Genomic DNA, 22,782 nt, shown 5'->3' on the forward strand with positions numbered 1-22,782 from the left:
GTGGTCTGAGTACAAACAAGAAATCATTTGAAGGTAATGACATGCAGTATTTTAGTGAAGCTGCGTTGGGACTGGGACCTGTCATATGAGGTCAGGTGTGGGATTCTCCACTGGGGTGTCATGTCAATGCCCAGGTAATTTTGGATTTTCAGATCAGTGATGTTCAACCTATATACATCCTTCAATCTCCACCTTGCAAGGATAGAAGAGAGCTGGGCATCTTGAAATTCTCGAGAAGAGCTGACCTTCAGTGTGCATGTAGAGAACTCAGGCAGGTGAACTCTAGTCCCCACAGAACAGCCTTCCCCGCAGCCTGCCCCATGGTGGCCCACTCCCCGCCAAGGCTTATCGTGCTGTCCTGAAGGTACTGCTCCCAGATCCTGGCTGTCAGCCCCTGGCCAGCATCACAGGGCAAGTCTGGAGACACGATCATGTGATTGACCAGGGCTGACAGGTGGGTCCTCACAGTGGACAGGTGTCTGCAGTAGGCGAGCCCTATTACAGAGGGAAGGGACGAGTCACCCTCTGCCATTTGGTGCCCCCAGCTGGCTCATGGAGTCTTCAAGGTGGTGTCTCTTTCCCCAGCTAATTGAACCTCCATGTCCTGCAAATTCTCATCACTCCCTTTCCCACAAAAGGAAAGTGAAGCCCAGAGGGGTGATGTCACTTGGTGGCTTGACTGCTCAGCCCTAGGGAAGTTCTGTCGCCTTTCTCAGCCTCAGTCAGGGTGATGCTAGCCCACTGGGTTGGAATCCAATGCATTTAACTGACAGGCTGCAGGCAGGGAAGGATCAGGAAGAAAGAGGGCCAGGGACCCCTCGCGCTAACTGTGCCTCTGTCTCCAATCCTTACAGATAGGGAGAATGACAGACTCCTGCTCAGACTACGGCTGGACAAAGAAAGTCCAAGCAAGTCAGTGACCTGGAGATGCTGAGGGCACCCAGTCTGCTTTCCAGGATGGACCTGTCACCTTAAAGGTATGTTTGCCACCCCTCGTCTGCTGTAACCTGGGCCCCCGAGGGTGCCTGGAATCCAAGAAGTTCCTGGCAAATGCCAGCTCATGCCCGTCTTCTTCTTTTTTTTTTTTTTTTTGGTGCTGGGGATTGAACCAAGGGCCCTGTGCATGCAAGGCAAGCACTCTACCAACTGAGCACTAGCCCCAGCCCCTAGCTCATGCCTTTTGCTGACGGCGTCCCTTCCTCCTGGCTCTGTCCAGCAGCTCATCACCAATTCCCAGAGAGAAACTGACCTTCTAGAGCCTGAGGATTCACCCCCACCAACAGCAGGAAGGTACAATGATGGTGGTGGCCACAGAATGTCCAACACTCACACAGCACATGACGCTACACAGCACGGACATCCAGGGGCTGTTCCCTGAGTTTCCAAAGCTATTTCTCACCACGACCCCAGGAAGCAGGTATTGGCACCTTCCTCATTTTATAGATGGGCAAACTGAGGCACACACTGGTTACATCATTAACCCATCTCTCCAAGAAGTTCAGGGTTGAGATTTGTCCCAGGCCTTCTCATTTGAATCTGGGCTCTCAACAGGCACCAAGGATGCGCCATATTGTCATATGATCACCTCGTTTCAGATTCATCTCAACCCTGCCCTTCCTCCAGGAAGATTCTGCACTTGGGTCTAATAAACACCTGCACAGCGCCCACTCCACGCCACACTCTGCCTCAGGCACTGGGGATGGTGGTCACAGGACAGGCAAGAACCTCAGCCCAGGGCACCTTCCACTCCCTGTCCCCTGGACACTTGGAGATGATGAGCACCCAGGCAGCCATCCAGGTTTCTGTGGCCAAATACATTTGAGGGATGTTGCTCTTACTCTCCCACGGCCTCAATTTCTTGAGTGTGATAGTGATAGTCCCAAAGAATACAGAAAATTGTTTTAACTTCAACATTTCCCAAACTAGTTGACAAGGAAACTGTTTTCCAACATCAACATGCAGGCCCATGCAGGGTATAATTAAAACTCCTCTAGAATCCCTAAAAATGCATGCTTGATCTCCCCCAGCTAGGCTATGAGGTTTGGGAAATAAAGTGTGCTGAGAAACAAGACAGAGAAAAACTAAGCTTGTTAGCTGTGTGACCCTAGACAAATCACTTTGCCTCTCTGTGCCTTGTCTAATTAATGGGAATAACTAGAATATTTGTGTTATTAGTTTTAATTTTTAAGCTTGGGCGATGGGATCAGGTCACCTTTCTCTTCTGCTGTGGAGTGGAACTGACATCTACTGAGCACCTACAACATGCAAGACTAGAGGCCAAAGACTTTACACACGCTCGCTTCTCATTCCATCCTGACACACCCTCCGGGTGGGACCTTAGAATGCAATGGTGACCAGATCCGGCCTCCTCTCCCAGGGTCCCCAGTCCACTGCCTTCTCTTAGGACCCAGAGATAAAATTTATCCCTGATCTGTAGATGAGCAAACTGCGCCTGAAACCAGATATCTAGAAGATAGGGATGTTCAAACTCCAGAGCCAGGTTCTGTCCCCTGGTATTTCTGGCATACAGTAGGCACTCAATACATGCTCCTTGGAGACCACACCAGCAATGAAGACCTATACGTACATCCATAAAAGGCTCTGGAGAGGATCTGGTACTTCATGTTGTCACAGAGCAGCTTCAGAGGAGCCCTGCGGGGTTGGGGGGAAGGAAGATGCTCACACGAGGTGCCCGTGGCCCAGGTTTGCTGAAGAGGACCATGACCCACTCTCTCAGAGGACCCAAGAGTGGCCTCCTGTGATTTCCATACAGCTGCATCGCCCTTCTTATCAGAACCCCAGATTTCCTCTGAGGTATCACCTCTCCCCTAAGCCTCTGTCCCTGTGGTCTGGATGGGACAAAGGACTCTACCTAGTACGGGACCCAGGCTGAAGTCACAGTGATTGGCTCAGAGATGGTCACATGGGCCAATGAGAATCAGTCTTGGGACTGTTTGTTGTTGGAAATAGTTGCTATATTTTTATCTCCCTGCCTGAGACTAGAGTGTGGTACTAGCATAGAGGCCCGCAGAGGTGACACCTGAGGACGCAGACGGGCTTCCTGCAGTGGGCACCTGCACTCGGCCAGGCCTGAGGCCGCTTGCCTTGAACCTTAGTTATGCCAACACTTTTACTTTCTTCTTTAATTGGTTTGAAGAGGGTTTCTGTCACTTTCTTCAAGTGACCCAAACTGAGCTACACTGGGATTCAGTGGGGATGACTGCAAAGCAGGTGATGCCACCTGGCTTCCCCTTGTGTGGTCACTTCTGGGTTCTGTTTTGGCTGAGGGGGGAGTAAACCCTCACTCCCAGCATTGCTGAAAACCACAGAACTGCCAAAGGAGTGCGGTACACTCCTGCAGAGCACAGAGCAGAACTGTGCCATGTATGTACTCAGGACATCCCAGGGGACACCCGGAAAAACCCAGGGAGGCTGGAGAGGAAACGCAGCTCAATCTCCAGCTATGCACCTGGGAAAATGTCCTCTTTGTGCCCTCAGGGTGGTGAGGCTGACTTGGTCAGGTTGCAGGAGAACAGCACCACACTGACTAGTGTCCCACAGCACTGCTATGGACATGCAAGCAGATGCTATCAGAGTATGTGTTGGGGAAAGAGGCATTTCTCAATGCCCCATGGAGGTGACAGTCCAGCCCGAGACACTCAGGGTTTCTCTGACATGTGAATTCCTGGGCCCTGCAGAGTCCTCAATCAGGATCTCTAGGAAGAAGTCCTAGAACCCATACGTGTTGCTACCGCCCCAGGTGACTGAGGCACATTAAAGTTTGAGACTCTCCAGTTGTATCAGGGATTCTGACCCTTACATGCCGACAAGTGGTCTTAGAGGTGTTAAATACAGGTTCTGATTCAGTGGGTTTGGGATAACAAGCTGAGAATCTGCCCAGGTGCGGCTGCTGGTCACAGACTGGAAAGCCAGGGGTGAGGGGGCTTTGAAGATCTGACGCTGGCCCCCAGCCCTCGAGTCCCATTCCCTCACACTGTGACGGGCTGAAGACTGGACACCACAGGGAAGAAGGCCAGCAAGGACGGGGGAAGGGAGTCTCCCTGGCCAGACCAAGTGGGGCCAGTGGGAAACTAGAACCAATCTCATGAATGGCCAAGTAGTTCCAAAGAGAGAAGAGCTCTGTGGGTAAGGACAGAGGTGAACTTGAGCTTTAACTTGGAACAAGAAAACAGTGAGTGTCATTTACTGAACACTGCCACGTGCCAGCTTCTGTGTGCTGGCCACCTTAAACCATTATTCTATTTGTTCCTCATAATCACATAAGGGAAGAATTTTGTGGAGGGTCAAACTGAGGAGGCATTTGTCTTTAAGTGATATTTTTGGTTTCTTCCTTCCAGGCTGTACTTCCTGGTTTCCTGTGGGTGGGGCCAACAGTTGGAAGAGGAAATTATAAGTAATCATTTTTGGTGGGACACTTATTGTTGATTCAAGGCCCGCCAGAGCTACAGTTGCCTGTCACCTGGGACTGGCAACATTCAGCAGTGCTGCCCTTTGATATGCAGAGAGCTGAGTTCCTGGCCAACCATGAGGGACACACAATGCAGGATAAAATGTTTGCTGTAAGTTACACTCAGGGTTCAGGGGTATTTGTTCCTGTGGCTCGATCTTGCTTATCCTGACTGAACCGTGTGAGTGACTTCCCACAGCTAGAACTACACCAGGGCCAGCATTTAATCCACCTCTGGTTGATTCCACAGCCTGTGTTCCCTCTTCCAGATTCAGTGCATCCACCAAGCTCTGGGTAACCCTTCAGCCTCTCCCCACCACAGCGCGAGCCCCTCCTACCTCTCATGGTTGCAGCCATTGGTTGAGCTGCCACCAGCTGAGCCACTCTGTGAACAGGACGAGCAGGAGGATTTCCGGGGGCTGCGTTGCCATAGGGATGGGAGGTTGTTCACGGAGACATCCATCAGATCCTGGGGGACTGTGGGGTGTAGAAGAAGGGGCAAAGGAAGAGCCCTGGTTAAGTCTGTGTAGGCCACAGAAACCTCTCCACAGCGAACAGCTCCCCACACCCTCCAGGCTGGCACAGAGAAAGGGAAAGGCCCTGAAAGAGACCGGGAAAGAACTCTCCAGATCACAGTCCAACTGAGGCCCCTGAGCCCCCTGATCCAATGAAAGCCACCACCAAGACCTGGAGGCCCCAGGAGACGGGCAGAGCTGGCCCCAGATGATGGCCAGAGAGGAAGAGAACAGAGACCAGAGCTACCTAAACAGGGGGCCACGCTTCGCCATGTTGTCATTCAGCTGTGCCCACAGGACACTGAGGGGAAGCAGGGGAGCCTGCTGGGTGCTTCTGAGAAGGCCAAGGGCTTGAGTCCCCAGAGAGGGGCCTCCTGGGGAGCTCCTGGTGGTCAGATAGGAGGGAGCCTGACTCAGGACAAGAGAGCAGTGGATGGGGAGGCCATGCGGGTGCTGTCCGTGGTCCTGAGCCAGAAAGCTGCTCCACTAAGCTGGTGCAGATGGGTTGGCGATCCCCAGGATCTAAATGTCACATGCCCATCCTGTACCCTTGACCTTATGAATTAACCCCCTGGAGACAGATAGATAGATCCATCTATCTATTTATCTATTTTTTTTTTGTACCAGGACGCTTAGCCACTGAACATCACCCCCAGCCCTTTTCATTTTTTGAGACAAGATCTTGCCAAGTTGCTCAGGGCCTTGCTGTTGCTGAGTCTGGCTTTGAACAGTCTGCGGGGTGGGAAGTATTTTAGGCTTGTGAGCCATCTGGTCTGTGTCCTCAACACTCTGCTCTCACAGTGTAAAAGTCGCCATGCATTTTGTAATGTCAACAGAGGGGCCCGGGTGTGCTCCAAGGCAACTTTGTTGATGGACACTGAAATGTGAGCTTTGCATCATTTTCACAAGTCATAAAATATCACTCTTTTGATTCTTTCAATCACTGAAACAAATAAAAACCATCCTCAGCTCAGAGATGTACAGAATGAGGCTAGATTTGGCCCTTGGGTTATGGTTTTCTTATTCTCGTTCCAGGAACTCAAAGAGGTGCACATTTCCCCATTCGCCATGGTTCCTGGGCAACTCGTCCTATCTCAGCTCTCCCCTAGAGCTTTATGGGGAGAGAGAGCTGGGGGCCTGACCCCACTGGTCATCAGAGCTCGGCAGCCATCAGGGTCTGCCTCTGCCCACGGACAGAGAAGGAAGCTGCCCACAGAACATGGTTCTTGCAGCCACCCAAAGTGGCGCATCACACTCTTCCGCCCCATGCAGACTCACCAATGAGATGGCCAAGAGAGGCCAGTGATACCTGTAGTCTGTTCTAGAAAAACATCCCCAATTCCTCGCCAGTCTCAGGGAAGCACTGATTGGCTCAGCCCATGTGGGGACAATCCTGGCTCCATCCCAGCCCCTCACCCCGGCAGACTTCACCAGTGGACCCACAGGGCTGCCAGCTGTCTGTTTCAGGTAGACAGCTGGGGCATCGATTTGCACCTTCCTTCCATCTCCCTTGGACCAAGACTCAAATGACAACATGGTAGAGGTGGCTGGGACCCAACCCTGGGGGAAGTGGGGAGCCCAGACATTACAGGGGGACTGCTCCTTCAGGCCCTGTGTGGGGAGGGTGGTATTCCATCTGGCTCGTGCCCACCAACTCCCCCTGGCCACTACCAGCGTGGACTGACCAGCAGCAATCATCATCCAGGCGGGGCCCACAGAGATGGGACAAGCGCTGGCCAAGAGGCCTGGGGCAGCTTGATACAAAACAGAAAGCACTAGTGAAGGCGAGGTGTGGGGTGGGGCAGGAGATGGCCACGAGAACCAGTGCCTTGGGGCTGGAACCATCCCTGCCCTGCTCTCCACAGCTGTCCCCCCACCATGCATACTGAGTTTGATTAGAGGAAGAAAGAATGCTCGTGTTCATAAAGTGACTGCTCCGCATGGGTGATGGGCTGGGCCGTGCTGTGTCTTATGGTCACAGTGAACCTCTAAGGGGGGCATTTGTTTTCTCATTTGGCAGAAGTAACTGAGGAACAGAGATGTGCACATTTTCCACAAGGCTCCTGGGCAACTCCTCCTATCTCGGCTCTCCCCTGTTGAGGGTCTGAATGATGATAGGATTTTGTCACCCTAAGACCCATCAAGGAGTGACTGACAAAGCTGGACGTTTTGACTGAAGTCTCCCTTCTTCCTCTAATGACAGTGATCTCTCACTGAGCGCAGGTACCCTCAGCATCCTCTTTAACAGACTTGGAAACTGAGGCACATAGAGTGACATGCCCAAGGCTCTCCAGCTAGTACATTGAATTCCAATCTAGGAGCCCGACTCTAAGCTCTGACACCAACTCCCACTGCTGTTTCCCACTGGCTCCTGTCTCCCCACCCATCGGCTCTCAACGGGGCGGTTCTGGAGACTCTTGAGACTTCAGCTGTCAACACTTGCAGAAAAGCTCAATGCTCTGGGCACCTAGTGGCTGGAGGACAGGGGCACTGTGCAACACCCCCCAACATACAAGACAGCCTCACACTCAAAGAATTATTCGACTCCCCAGGCCAACAGTGCTGAGGTTGAGAAGTCTGCCCCAGGCCAGCGCTGTCCGAGAGAATATGGAGGAGCCATGCATAGAATTCAAAGCTGCCCAGTAACCACATTAAACAGGTGAAAACAGTCTCAATAATTTCAACCCAACATTTCCAAAATGTTATCCTTTCAACATATAATCAATATAACATTATTCATGCAAAAATCCACATTCTCTTTTTTTCACATAAAGTCTTCAAAATCTGGGCCGTGTTTTGCACCCACAGCATGCCTCACACCTCAACTTCACCAGTCACACCTTCCGAGTGCTCGGTTGGCACATGTGCCTTGTGGCCACTGCAGCATAGACAACCTCAGCAAGAGAGGAGCCTGGAAGGCCAGGATCCGACCGTGACCTGTCCGCATTGTAGTGCTGGTCTTTGCCCCTCTGCGCATAAAGACAGGCCAGAGATCCAGTGGTGGAGACAGGAGCATATGACAGGGGGAGGCAGTGTAGAAGCAGCTAAGCCACGTCTTCCCTCCCGCATATTGAAGTCATCGTCTTCCTCTTTAAGGCAAACATCTGCACGGTTTCTCCACAGAGATAGATAATCTGTAATTTTGGCCTGGGGCCATCTGAGCTCTGTCACAATTATTGAACCTTGATGTTGAGGTATGAAAGTGACCACAGACCATATGTGAATGAACGAATATGTCCGTGTTCCAATAAAACATTATTTGCAAAATGTGGCCCACGGGAAGAGGTGTGTTGATTTCTGATTTTTCTAAATTGGTAACGTTGTGTGGCTCAGGCCCCTGAGAATTTCAACCAAGGATGGGGGTGGGGTCACCATTTTGAGGGCTGCCTCTGACCTCAAGGTTGAAGAAGGTGAAAGTACTTTGCCCTCTTCCCCACCATCAGGACCATAGGCATGGAGTGGCGCTTAGAGTCACAGGTGCTGGAGGCACCTGTGTGCAAAGCCCAGCTGTGCCCCAAACCAGCTGAGTGACCTTGGATCAGTTGATTTACCTTTCTGTGCCTCAGTTTTCTCCTCTGCACAACAGGGAATGGTGATGACATCCTGTTCGGGAGAGCTACGCTGGGGGTGAGGTGAATTAAGACACAGCGAGTGCAGAAGTGGGCCTGGCACGTGTGGCACTCAGTACAGGAGACCTGCGATTGTGACCTGAGCATCCACTAAGGAATGGGCCTGCATCTGGTGAAAGGTGTTTCACAAATCATTGCTCTGACCCCTCAGAATTTGACCCGGGGTGGGGGGCAGTGTTGTCACCCTGTCCTCCAGACAAGGAAGGGAGACCTGAACAGGAAGGACTCCGTGAGTGTCCTGCAGTGGCAGAGCAGTATCCAGTAATGGTTTCTTTTCTGGAAACCAGTGGTTCTCAAGCAGGGGCAATTTTGCAACCCGTCTGCCCACCGAGAGGACACATGGCAATGTCTGGAGACATTTCTTGTTGTCACAACTTGGAGGAACATGAGAGCTTTGCTACTTGGCATCCAGGGTCTGAGCCCAGGGATGTGGCCAGCATCCTCCATGAACAGGACAAGCCCGTCCTGTGAAGGGTACTTCAGCCTCACCTCAGCAGAGCCAAGGTGGAGGGGCCCTGTCCCACATACACTGTGTCATCAGGATTCCTCAAAGATAGGCAGGGACCCCAAGTCGATTATCTAGGAGGTGCTCCTAAGAAGCACAGGTAGCAGAGAGGTGAGCAAGACAGGCCAGGAAAGGCCTGGAGTGGAGGGTATGACCAAGCAGGTTTCCACGAGGGGCAACTGTGCCCGATGGCCTTGGGGACCCCGAGGGCTGTGCAAAGCATGCACATTTCAGAGCTTGCTCACCCGAGGGCCGAGGGAGCTGGGATCTGCAAACCAATCCCATCAGTCATGGGCCAGAGGAGGCTCCAGGGCACTTCCAACGTGCCTCGCTCACGGAGAAGGGAGCCTGGTGGCAGAGAAGCCTTTCCACCAAGCAGACACCTCCATGGGAGCTGGCAGTTAAACCATAGGCCCAGAATGGGAGGCACCAAGGACTATGGGTGAGCCGGGCTGGCCTCTGTTCCTGGCCACATGATCCCCAACAGGATACAGCACAAACATCCCCCAAATAAGCATCCAGCACCAGCCTGGTTCCCGGCAGAGTAGGCAAATTATTTGTTGGGTATGAATCCACAGGAAGCGTTTTTTGGGAAGAGCCCCAGGGATCTGGGCTCTCTGATACAAGGCTCACCAGGGGGTGTCCTAATGTTGTCAGTCTTCAGGATGGAGCCCAGGTTCTTGGGAAAGGGAATAGAAGCCAGCTCCCCATCCTGGGGGATTCTGCTCTCAGCAGCACTGGGCCAGCACAGCCTTGGGGTGCGCCCAGTGCTACCTGAGAGACCAGCTCCCATGGGGAGGTCTAATGCTGGGCAGCAGTGGCCATGGACACCTGGGTGAGGTGGGAACAAGGCTTTGCTGAGCTCTGAAAGAACATCATAGCGGCGGGGTTAGGGGGGCAGGGTCCGGAGCACAGGCTAATGCAAGAGACAGGATACCTGACCGCCAGGCCTGCCCCAGGCCCAATGGTGCTTGGCCAAGGAGGAGAGCCAGGAAAGTAAGGGGCCTGGCTCCATGAGGCCCCTGACAGGGAGGACATCTGTCTGCTTTCCGAAGAGCCTCTCACGGCTCAGCACAGGGTCGCTTATGCAAAGGGAGGCTCAGGGCCATTGTCCCTCAAAAGGGATCAACATGCCTGCAGAGGTCTAAGCAAACGAGCCTAACAGAAAAGAAGCTGTAACTCAGAACTACTTTAAGAGACACCAGAGAGGGCCACCTAAGTGCCAGGCCCCTTCTGAGTGCTGTGCAGAGTCATTCACAGTGTTTGCACAGCCCCGCCCCATCATGGTGAGCTGCCCTGGGCAGAGCATCTCCTCATAGCAGTCACTATACGGACCACAGGGCATCTGCCAGGATCTGGTGACAGTGCCGCTGCTCGCCTCCCCACTGCCGTTCTCACCACCGCTCACCACGGTTACCATGGGCAAGACCCCCCCCCCAACGCACTGCTCTCTCATCACCTCCTCATGTCACCAAAGTTTTGACTTGAAGTGAATATTGCAAGGCGGACAGGAGGGCAGCTAACATTCGAGTCATCTTTAGGTGCCAAAGGCCCTGTCTGGGTCCCTTCTCCCAGCAACCCTATGAGACAGGTGCTGCAAACAGGCCCACTTACAGCTGAAGACACGGAGGCACGCAGGGTGAAGTGACTTGCTAGGTGCAGCTTGGATTCCAGAGCCCATGCCACTGTCACTACCCCGTGTTGCTTCCTGTCTAGTGGCATCTCTGTGAGCCAGGTGGAGGGAGCTGAGGCTATCAAGATACTGACTTCCAGGTCCCAGGTCCCCAGCCAGCCCCAGAATCCTTACCCCTTGTCTTCTTGTTCCAAATGCCTGGGGCTGTTCCCAGGTTCTGGTGGCAGGTGGACCCCTGGGCCGGGCTGGGCGGCTTACCAAATTCAGACTGTGAGCCGGGGTAGATGATCCGGAACACATAATCTGTGGCCTCCTCATCCTCCTTGTCTGAAGACGTGGACTCCAAGGAACTCTGAGGGCTTCTCTTGTGCAGCTTGGGAAACACTTTGCCCTAGAAGGACACGTCCCAGTGAAAGGACACAGATGTCCTCAAACCTGCACAGCCTAAGGGTCTCGGTGGGGCGTGCACCAGCCCGCGAAGTCACATAAGGACCCACACCCCTAAGGCCACTCACCTTTCCCCGCTGGGACCAGAGAGGCGGGTCCAGCTGCCCGTGGGGAAGCAGCCCATTCTCCAGGCATGAGAGGAACTGCAGAAGGTGCCCACCCTTGGGGAAGCGGAAGGGCGGCCTCTGGGTCCCATCCTGGCTGACCAACACGACTGTCCCGCCGCTGTCCACTGCCACCATGACCACCAGAGAAGACCCAGTGGGAAGTCACTATGAGACATGGTGACAAGCCCCCAACTCTGCAAATACATGTTCCCAGAGGTGCCCAGCCAGACCAAGCATCTGAGGCTCTGGGCCAGGCCTGGGCAAAAGGTCAGGGCAGGTTTCACCTCTCCCGTGTCCCACCCATCCCACCCACCATCCACCTGGATGGGGAGCTACAGGACAAGGTCAGGAACAGTGTGGTGGCCTCCCTAAAGTTACCTGCCAAAGGAAAGATGCTCTGAAACACCCACACTCCTCCAGAATCTGCTGCAAATCCACCTGGCTCACTGTGGCACGGGGTGTCCAGATTTCACTGCTCTCAGGCCCCTAGGTGACTCTGGCTAGTGTGGGGGACATTTCCTGTGCACCAGCACAATACCTACGAGAACTGTCTTGTCCAACACTCACAATATCCCCATGAGGCCGATCTACTACTTTACAAATGAAACCCAGCCTCCAAGAGGGTAAGTTACTTCCTCAAGTTCACAGATCTGGACCCAGGTCCGTCTTAGGAGTTGAGCCACAGTGTCTCACACCTCGGTAAGACACAGGCCACTGGCTTCCTAAAGCAGGACGGCCATCTGCCTCTTTTGACTGTAAGTTCTTCTGACTTTAAAGAACCACTGAGGAGCACTGACTTTGGAGTCACAAAGATCTGCTTTGAGTCCAGGCTCTGGAGCTTACACGGTGTGTGGCTTTGTGTCAGGTGACTTCTTCACCTCTAAAATGGGAGTACACCTCTCACTGGGTTGTCGTGACAATGAAATAATAGGCATCGCCATTTTATAGAGGGAAAACCCAGGCTCAGAGAGGTACAGCCACTTGCTTGAAGTTGCACAGGTAACAGGATGTCCACCACATTGTCTCATGAGGTTAATGAACAATCAGAGCTAAAGGCAGCAGGGCATCCAAGAGGAACACCAGCCAGTCCCGTGATCTCCTGTGGTCCCTACCTTGCTGGTGACACTGCAGGCAGACAATCTCCTCCAAGCGGATGGTCATGGCGTAGTCCCAGTAGATACTGGAAGGGAGAGAGGTGAGGCTTGTAGGAAGGCCACCTACCTTATGGTGGGCAGGGGCTTTGGAAGCCAGAGGACCACTCCTGAGGTCCTCCCTTGTCCCCAACTTTGGTTTCCCAGCCTGCCCAGCCTTTCTCCTCTTCTTTTGGTTCCAGAGCCTCAGTTTCTGAGGGAAGCGTCCTCCCCGGCCCATGTGGCCCAGGTAGGATGAATCCACGACTCTCTACCCCAGGACTCCAGCAATGATCACCTGACTCAGGCCTGGCCAATCAGCATGCTCCACTGTCCAGTGACAGTGACTGGTGCAGGATGGCCCCATGACCCAAGAAGAACCCTTGAAACCCAGTGATTAAAATTATATGTGAGGGGCTGGGGTCGTGGCTCAGTGGTAGAGCACTCACCTAGCACATGCCAGGCCCTGGGTTCGATCGTCAGCACCACATAAAAGTAAATAAAATAAAGGTATTGTGTTCAACTACAAAACTAAAAAATAAAAAATATATATATCTGAATTACTGCTTCCAGCTGAGCTATTAGGAACAACGCTATGGTGGACATTTGTGTATAAGCTTATGTGTAGGTAAGTTATCATGCTCCTGGGTAGATCCCTAGGCATGGAGGTGCTGGGGCCTCTGAATGGATGAACCTGCCAAAGGGTACAGGGGTTCTCCCACTTCACTGCTCCACATAGCAGGGCAGGGACAGGGGAAAGCCCAGTCTGACTCCAGAGCCTGAGTAGCTGCCTCCTGGGGATATTTCTTCTCTAACACTAAGAAGCCCAGCTGGGGAGTTATGACCATGGCTGTGCAAGAGGAGGTGATGGCTGGAAAAAGAGAGAAGAACTCCTGTGCTTTCCCAGAAGGACCACCCCCTTTGTCTTCAGTGTCTCTTAGTCCCAGAGGGGATGCTGAAGCCCCTGGTCATCTCCCGTCCCCGCACTCCATCCTCATGTTTCTGATTCCTGCCTGTTTCTCTCTTCCAACTGAGGCTCTGGTTGAGAGTAACAAGGTGGCAGGGAGTTCAGAGCTCAGAGATGTGGATATCCCCAACCCCAGGATGGTGACCTTGAAGGTCCAGATTTAGCTGAAACTCAATTTTGCAGCATCTACATTGCGCCTGTTCACAGAGGAACATGATGTGGAAACGTGGAGCCCCTGGTGGCAGGAGCTGGAGCAGTGGGGGATGAGCTGGCCAGGGCCTTTCTCCAAGCTGGCATCACAGGTTTCCCACCCTCACACTCCTGGGCCTCCATCCAAGTGAAGAGCAGGGTCCTGGGGCTGTTTAAAGCTTTAGGTAGAACATGTTTCGGGGGTGCAGAAGCACTTATTAGACCCTCTGGGCCCTTGAATTCTGGGGAGACCATCTTGTCTAATTCCCTCACTGAAGAGGAAGGGGAAACTGAGGCTCAGAGTGGTGGAGTGACATTCTCTGGGTCACCCAGAAAGGTGAGGGCTGGGCAAGGACCTTGTGTACTTGGTTATTTCTTTTATTCCCCAGCATAATTTGAGCTCTGAGAAGGTAAGGATTTTGCTTTCCTTTGATTGACTTGCTAGTGCCTTGTGTCTAGAACAGTTGCAGGGAGGGTGCTCAGTAAATATGTAACAAGTAGGTTTTCTGAGCTCCTACTGCGTGCTACAATCTGCAGCGGGCATCAGGAATCAGCTGTGAGCACGGCAGGATCTTGGTCTTCAAGGAAATTGAAGTCAGGGTGAGGCAGGAGAGAGAGGAGTGTGCACAGCTGATCATGAGACTACAGTCTGGCAAATGGTAGGAGAGAGATTCAGGGCTGGGGTGAGCCACTCTTGCTGGGAGGCCAGGGAAAGCCCAGTTCCAAGGTTCACGATGAAGAGGCGAGTTCCAGGCCAAGGGCCTCTCCTCAGCCCTCCACTGTTCTTCGGCAAGGGCCTCTTCATTGGAAACCCCATGGTCTGGCAGAGACAGAGTTACCCAGCCCAGCCTGGGACCACTGGTACCTCTCACTGACCACCTCTGAGCAGGAAGTAAATAGCTAAGAAAATGCTATGAATCACCCCAAGATCTAATATGGACCCCACTGAGCTTCATATTAAGTAGAACACAATAATAGTGTTTTGGCCATGTTTCTTGAAATGAGTCCTTATTTTTTTTAACACTACATTTTAAAATGCATATGAAATCACAGGTCATCTGCAAGCTTCTCAAACATGTCCAGGTAGGGGATGGTTAACGGCCAAGAGGGCTGGGGCATGGGAACCTGTGCCATGACTATTTTTAAGTTAAAAATTCTTGACTTTAAAAATATTTTTTAAGAAAATGCAAAAGAAAAAACAGAATCTGAGGGCTGGGGATGTGGCTCAGTGGCAGAGTGCTTGTCTAGCATGGGTGAGGCACTGGGTTTGATCCTCGGTGCCACATAAAAAAATAAAAATTAAAAAAAATCAAGCTTAAATTCTTAAAGAAAGAGAGAATTTGACATGGATTCAGAACAGCCCAATCACTGCTTCTCCCCATCAGCAGCTGGAATGACAAGTGGGCCACCTCAGACTCATGGCTGTCCTGTGTTCTCCCTGAAGCTGTCCCTGGTTTGGCTAGAACACAGGTATTGCAGGAGGGAGCCCCAGTCTGGTGGTTCTTCCCAGTATGACTCCAAAGCCACTGTGGAGTTGCATATATCATGGGTACCAAAGAAGAGACAGCTCCAGGGACCAGAAACCCAGTAACAACGCCAGTCCGCTGTTAGGACGTGATGGGAAGGGTGGGCCGAGGCTGGCCACTATCCTGTGTTTGCAGGCTCTGTGGTCTTTGTAGACTTCCCTCTCTGAGTGGTGTTCAAGCCAATGGCAACCCCCACCCCCAACACTCTTCCCTTGGTTTCTTCATCTTCCTGAGTCTCTGAGTTTCCCCTAAGGTCACAGTTGCAGGGAGGCTGGGCCAGGTCACCATAACAACCAGGTGGAGGGGCAGACAGGGCAGGGTGCACATCTCCGCTCCCAGGTGGGGCCCAGGAGAGGGGATGGACTCGGGGTGCAACGAGGACCCAGCAACCTACCTCTTCTCATAGTCCAGGTCCCCCATGGACCCGTTCATCAGTTGGTTGGGTGTCCACTTCAAGGTCATAATGTCAGCTGTCTGGTGCAGGGACAGGTACCCAGGTACAGCCTCCATGTCATCCCTCTGAAGAGAGACAAGGGCTTAGGACTGGTCATGGTATTGGAGTACATATGGCTGCAGGCCCTGACCCGTTAGACTCTGGGGTACAGAGCAGGTTATCTGAGAAGCTGAAGTCCTTCTGAGCCTCTTTGGGTGGCCGCACTCAGCAAAGCTGTCTGCAGCCAACCTGTGGGTGGGGCAGTACTACCAAGTACAGCTGTGAAAGCCGCCCACCATCACACTCTCCCTCTCAGGCCTAGGGGTCTTTAGAACTAGGAAGGGGGCTCTGTCCCTTTTCAAAATGGCATTTATGTGGGCCAATCTTAAGGGAGGCAGAGGTGGCAGCTGAGTTTTGTGGCCCATTCCCCAGCAACCTGCTCCTTCAGTGTCCCCAGCATGCTCTGGCCCAGCGGTCAGATCCTCCACCTTCCTAACTCCCCATAGGACTTCTCATCTGCTTTATTTTACGCCAAGTAGGAGAGATGTGTCAACATCCCTCAGACATGAAGGAGGCAGTCCCTGCACCCAATCCACCTCAACGACAGGCAGAGACCCAGCACCATTTACTGAGCACGAAGTGCAGTTTACTGAGCCTAGGGAGTATGGCTCAGTCCTCATACACAGGCTCCGCTGAGCCCCGTGCCCCATGGAGGAGCACCACCACAGCCTTCCATCAATCCCAAGATGCACATTCTGTTCCTTTCACATTTTAACCTCCCTAAATGGGGACATGTCTGACCCTTGATGAGAACTCACAACCATGACGCAGAGGTGACTGCCTGAACTCACGGAAACTCAGTCAGAGCTGTACAGCCTGTCCTCGCTTCAGTTGAGTTTTGTGCATGGCTATTATTTTGCATGAGCAGGACAGGTGTTATTTTAAATGCCTTCAGAGAGATTAGCCTGTGATTCAGCTTTGAATTGAAAAAAGTTACTGTGACATAGAGAGACTAGAACAGAGCCGCAGACTACTAGCGTGATATTGGCAAAGCAGGCACATTATTCATCCCTGCAGGGAAGCCTGTGAATCCAGATGCCCTTGTAAAACAGCAAGTGAGTGCTTCACAGGATGTCAGACCCATCTCAGAGATAAGGATGCATATTCCTGAAGAAATGCTGCACTTTCTGGGCTTGTGGGTCAGGGGGCACCACATTTTTTTGTGTAAAGAAACATTTGGCTTTGTGAGCCATACAGGCTCGGCTACAACCTAACTCTGCCACCATAGCCTGAAAGCTGTGCTAGATAACACACAAACTAATGGTCATGGCTGGGTCTCAATAAAACTCTATTTATAAAAACAGGTGGAAGACCACATTTGGCCCATGGGTAATAGTAGAACAGAGAAGCATGTGGAAAAACTAGGGCATTAATGATTCTTAGCCAAAGTGATATAGAAGATTAAACTCTGGACTGCAGAGGCTTTAGGAATATCTTAGCTAATGTATTTTAATTACATTTTCTCTTGTGTGTATGAAAGAGCAATGTATGATTAAAAGACAAGTAAAAAAACCTATATCTGGTTACGTCTTAAAGACCTGATTCAAATGGGTAAGGTGAAATTGTGTAGTGAAAAAGTCCCATGTGTAATTTAAATAGCATTTTAGAAAAAAAGGCACATCTTAAAATCATGGCTTCTTAGACTTGAGCAAACAAGGTTTGTGCCCACAGAGAGCAGATACTGTGGCTAAGACGAGGAGTTGCCCAGGGTCACCCAGTGATTGACTGAAACTGCACCCACACATCTCGGGTGGCTGATGACTCACAGAGCTTCTTCCCAGCAGAGCCCAGACACTATGCTGACGCTGTGACCCAATGGCCCTGGAGAGGGGACAGCCAAAGGAGACAATGCACTAGGGCAGGGGCTGAATGTGCCTCACTGTCCCTGCACCCCTGGAGCCTGGCCAGCCTCTGGGGCATAGAAGGTGACTGATGAGTGGCACCCGTTGGCATGAATTCAAATCATGATTCTGTCCCCTAATTCACCTGTACAGGCCTCAGTATTAGGACAGGTGAATGGGTGGGTGCAAAGGTGGTTAGATAGATGGGTGGGTGGGTAAAAATATAAACAGGCGGATGGACAAATGGTTGGTGGAGCCTGGACAGAAGGAGGCCCAGAGAGAATGGAAGAGAGCTGACTGGCTGGACAGCAGGCTAGAGATCCGGTGAGGATGGGTGGACAGATGGATGGATGGGTGAATAAACAGACGAACAACCCAGAGCCAGAGGGAAAGCCTCCTCCATAACCTAGAGCAGACACTCAGAGCAAGATCTGACCCACAGTGGACACTCACCTGCTGAACCAGAACGTTGTTCTTGCTGTAGAGCAGGGTGGCTCTGGAGTTCTGGTGCAGGGACTCCACATAGTCACGGGCAGACAGGGACGGCCGGTCATCCATGCTTCCGCTCGAATGCCTCTTCTGGATCTGGTAGTGTGACAGGAGACAGGTGGCCCTGGAGTGACTTCTACCCTGGCCCCTGGCCCAAGGCCCTCCCACAGCCCCGCCTCCCACAGCCCCACCGCCCACAGCACTCACACAGAGGGCTGGCCGCTTGCTGGGTCCTGCCGCAGGTGTGAGCTATGGATGCGGTGCCTCTGCACCAGCTCGTCCGCGGAGGGGTCGGTCCAGAAGTGGTCCGCGGTCTTCATCTTGGTGTACTCCAGGGCACAGGGCCCCACTGCAGAGCACAGGGGGCTGGGAACTGCAGCCCCAGAGAGCCCACCCTCCCAACTCCCGAAGGAGGGGCCACTCGTTCCACCACCCCTCCCCTTCAGCCAGCCGGGAAGCTCCAGAGTCCTGCAAAGAAGAGGCCAGAGGAGGCCCTGGGAGCAGGAGGCAGGGAGCAGTTTGGATGGAGGAGGCTGGAGAGGAGCCAGGGGCCCTCAGGAGGCACCCCTGAGGCCCAGGACCACATGGAAGTCAGAGCACCAGACCCCTTACCCAACAAGGATGCAAGGATGGGACCGTCCACGGGGTCTACCAGGAGAGCTTCCTTCTCATAGTATTTACTAGAAGAGGAAAGGACACGTGGGTTTGGATGGAGGCCAGCAGAGAACACATATTACTGCCAGAACTTTGGCTGCCCATGTGTCAAATGGGGACTATCACGGTATATATCACAGGGCTGCTGGAGGACTTTTGAGAGAAACGAGATGAACAGTATCAGTGTGGAGTTTGGTATCCACCTGAACACACGGGGCCCTTGAGCAACAGGAGTAATGAGCGGCAGGCTGGATGATTCCACCAGGACTTCTGCTGAAGACAGGAGGTCCTGAGAGGCTCAGCTATGTCTGCCTTTCTCTCTCTGAGACAATAAAATGCCTCTTACCTGCACTGTGCTCCCAATGCTGTGCTAACAGGCCTTCCTGCCCCGACACCTCATGCTGGGAACACTGGCCTGAGATGCTCAGAAAAGCCTCCTGAAATTCGGCTCTGCAAGGTACTATGGGACGTCATCCAGACAAGGATCAGGCTGAATGCTTCTGCATTTGTTTGTTTGTGTGACTTACGATGGTGTCATGGTTTCTAAATCCTTGAAAACCCATGCGACCCCCAGACCAACAGAATTCAAAGTTTGGAAGGAGCCTCCCAGGGATGCTGGGTTCAGAGAGGGTAAATGACTTGCTGGAGGTGACACATGTCAGGTCAAGGCATCTGTAGGGCTGTGCAGGCTTGGGCTACATCCAGTTGGCTTGGCCCTTGCTGTCACTCAGCAGTGAGTGGAGGATATGGGTATGGGGTCAGACAGACTGCATGGGAGCCCCACTCAGCCACTTGCCACCTTGCTGTGGCTCCCTAGGCAAGTGAATACTTCAGAGTCCTCTGCGGTAAGATGGGAAGAGGAACAGAACACACCTGCACAGGTTATTCTCTCCTGCCCCCCGCACCCGCCCCTTAAGGCCACAAGTGGAGTCTTCTACAGGAAAAGGAAGAAACCCAGGATCCCTTCACCCTGCCCTAAGTCAGAAGCCTTTGATCTTAAACACCCAAATCCTCTCATTTTTTTAAGCTGGCCTGGCTCAGGGTGGAACATCCAGGAGGCCTGTTTAAAATCACTTTCAAACCCACTTGCATTGTCAATGGGACAAAGAAAGACGCGAGGGTGCAACTCCCAGGACAGGCAGCAGGTGGAGGCAGAGCACACCCAGGCATCTGGCCTTCCCCCTCACCTGCTGTTTTCCAGGAGATAATGCACAATCTTGTCCAGGACCTTCTCAAACAAGGCGGTGAGGATCCACAGGTGCTTGATGGAGAGTGGGGACAGGTTGGGCAGCTTGGGCAGCTTCCGAGCATTTTCCTGGAGGCCCTGGATCTGGTTTCGCCTTCAAGACCAACAAGAAAGAACGGAAACAAAAAATGAAATCCACAGGACCAATATGCAAACAGGAAAATGCTCATTCTTGCTAGAAAATGAAGGAAGGACAGCTAAACAGGAGCCCATGTTGCTCCAATCATCTGGGTCAAGTGTTGAAAAAGTAATAATCCCCAGTGAGTGTGCAGATGTGGTTCAACAGAGGGTTTCAGATGCTCTTGACACACCTTCCCTCTCTCCTGGAATGACATGCTGATCAAGAGCCTTGGACTAAAGATCCTTCAGTGGCTCCCCAGTGTCCCTGCAAAGGAAGGTCTTCCCCATGACTGGCAGGGTGCTCCATGACCTGCCCCCACCTCTCCAGCAGCCCCTTATTCTACCTGCTCACTCCATGACACAGAGCACGAGAAGACTCCTGAGGCTGCCAGGCTCTATAGAACTTTCCACATGCTGATGCCGCTTCCTGTTTTCCCTCCTGTTCCCATTCCTGGGCTGATCCCTTCTCGCCCTTTGGGTCTCAGCAAGGCCATCTCCTACAAGAAGCCCCCTGGAACCAGACAAAGCTGATCTCTGCCCACTAAGCTGTTCCATTTTCTGTGTTCCCCTCCATTCTGTGATCTTAAGAATATGGACTAAGCATGTGGCAAGCACAGGCCCCCCTGTGTCTGAACCTCCAGGGCCCAGCACAGTGCCTGTGTACGCGGGGATGCTCAGTAATCGTGTTCATGAATGAGTGCACAAGCTAATGGATGGCTGTCCCTTATGGCCCGGCAAGGGCAGGTCCGATTCCTCCCTAGGAAGTCAGACCCATACTGTGGAAGGCCCTGTTATCTGTAATCAGCCAGGAATTCAGCAGGTGAGCTGGAAGGAACCTAAAGGTGGCTAAGAAGTCATTCCAAATGGAGCTGGCAAAGCCCAGTCATGAGCTTTGCCCACCATTCAGTTATGGAGCAGCCCTGGACAGGCAGGGCCTGAAGGGCAAGAGCAAAAGGGGGGCCGTTTCTCCCTCAGTGGAGTGCAGCCTACACAGAGATGGCAACCTTAGGGCACTCTAGAGTTTGGATCTGAAACGTCCCCCAGAGGTCCATGTGTCAAAGCCTTCCCCCTCAGCCTGGGGCTATAGGGAGGAGGTGGAACCTTTAGTGGGAGGGCCTGGCGGAAGGTTTTAGGTTATTAGGGAGTGCCCTCAAGCAGCCCTGTGAGATGTGGATTTCTTCCTTCCTCCTTTAATTTTTTTTTTTTTTTTTTTTTTTTTGCATCCTGGCCATAAAGTGAACAGCTATCGCACCATAGGCCCAGTAACGGGGCCCACTGATCATCAAAAACACCTTCTCAAACTGTGAGCCAAAGTCAACCTTTCCTCTTTTTAAGTTAATTATGAGAGGTATTTTGTCACAGTAACAGAGAACTGACAAAGAGTATGTTTATCACTCCCCTTCCCTTCCCTTGCATGTGACAGACATGGCCAATCAATCCACACACATTTTCCCAGGATGCCCAACCACGGCTTCAGAGTCCTTCATTGCAGTTTCTGGGAGCCCCAGGCACAACTGGAGCTAAACCTATTTGCCACCCCTAACCAGGCCCCAAGTTGGGGATTTGGCTGTGTATTCAGGACTTGAGGGGGTGATTATGGCAACAGGGACCATGTGACACAGTCAGTCCATAAACCTCCCCAGCTCATTAACCAGTCACCACGACAGGGGAGTGACACTCCTCCCCCTTCAATGGATGCCTCAAAAAGGGTTTTACCCAGTGGCTCCAGCAGCTGCCCCTTGCAGATGAGAGCATGTTGATTCTATGAAACTTTGCATTGAGAACAGGGTGTGGCTCAGCACCACCTGTTTCCTGGGCATGTTCCAGGTGCTAGACACTGCCTCAGATGCTGGGGACACAATAGGGTGGCATGCATGTAGCTGCCATTTCTCATGCAGAGATGATGATCAAGTTCACAATTAAACAAGAAATAGCTAATTCCCAATGGCAGGAACAAATGGGAAGGAAGTAACCAGGTGATGTGGAGGAGAAGATGGGGTGAGGGCTGGCAGTGACTGAGCTGGGGAATTCTGAATGATGACAAGAAACAGCCATGGAAGACCAAGTTAGGGAGCCTGCTGGAGGTACAGTATGTGCCAAGGCCCTGAGGTGGAAAGAGGCTGGTGGGTCTGAGGAGCAGAAAGAGTAGCAGGGGCTGTGGATTCCTGAAGGGACTGGGGGTCGCTCTCCAGGGGACTGACCAGCCTGGTCCCCACACTCACGTGCTCTCAATCAGCTGCTCCAGGTCCTGGACTTTGTGGCTCAGCTCTTTGGCCGGCTGAAAGCTCTTGCCCACCTTCATGAAGAGAGCCGTGATCTTGTTGCTGTGCAGGAAGCCAGCTGCCCGCCGCCTCAGCCCGTGCAGGATGCAGGCCTCCACCGCGGCTGTGGGGACATGGCGGTCAGCAGCACTGACTCTCCTGCCCATGTTCCCAGCAAGGCTCAGAGCTTCAGTCAGACACGGGCTCCTTGGACAGCCAGTCCCCAGCATCACCTGCCTCCAGCTTCCCTGCACCCCAGCCGACTTCCCCCTCTAATGAAGCAAGAGAGCTTAGTGGGTGACCCACAATCGTGGCTCAAGGCTGGACCACCTCTACTCAGGTCCTCTGCTGGTCACTAGCCAGCTGTGTGACTGGGCAATGACCTCCTTGGTGTCTCGGTTTCCTTACCTGGAAAGGGCAGAAGTGTGAGCATTGGCCTCAGAGCTGCTGTTACGAGAGGAGAGAATGCATGGGAGTACTTAGCAGAGCCAGGCACATAGTGGGTGCTTTATGAATGTTAGCTATAGTGCTGTCAGAGAGGGAAAGATGGAACATGGGACTG

The 22,782-nt window shown here is 52.6% G+C and overlaps 1 protein-coding gene across 1 annotated transcript in view; it reads right to left on the bottom strand.

Annotated features, from left to right (window-relative positions):
• Positions 1-247: 247 nt before the first annotated feature.
• The window catches only part of LOC101966989 (small G protein signaling modulator 1-like), an 80,290-nt gene continuing 57,755 nt past the window's right edge, over positions 248-22,782 (bottom strand). The window contains 14 exon segments of the mRNA XM_078027582.1: positions 248-495; positions 2,588-2,652; positions 4,807-4,945; positions 6,573-6,737; positions 11,009-11,141; positions 11,266-11,429; positions 12,417-12,484; positions 15,511-15,635; positions 17,904-18,035; positions 18,147-18,172; positions 18,175-18,288; positions 18,552-18,619; positions 19,781-19,933; positions 22,182-22,344. Coding sequence (XP_077883708.1) covers positions 248-495; positions 2,588-2,652; positions 4,807-4,945; positions 6,573-6,737; positions 11,009-11,141; positions 11,266-11,429; positions 12,417-12,484; positions 15,511-15,635; positions 17,904-18,035; positions 18,147-18,172; positions 18,175-18,288; positions 18,552-18,619; positions 19,781-19,933; positions 22,182-22,344 — 1,763 coding nt within the window.

This window comes from Ictidomys tridecemlineatus, chromosome 2, assembly GCF_052094955.1.
Source record: "Ictidomys tridecemlineatus isolate mIctTri1 chromosome 2, mIctTri1.hap1, whole genome shotgun sequence".
Taxonomy (NCBI): domain Eukaryota; kingdom Metazoa; phylum Chordata; class Mammalia; order Rodentia; family Sciuridae; genus Ictidomys; species Ictidomys tridecemlineatus.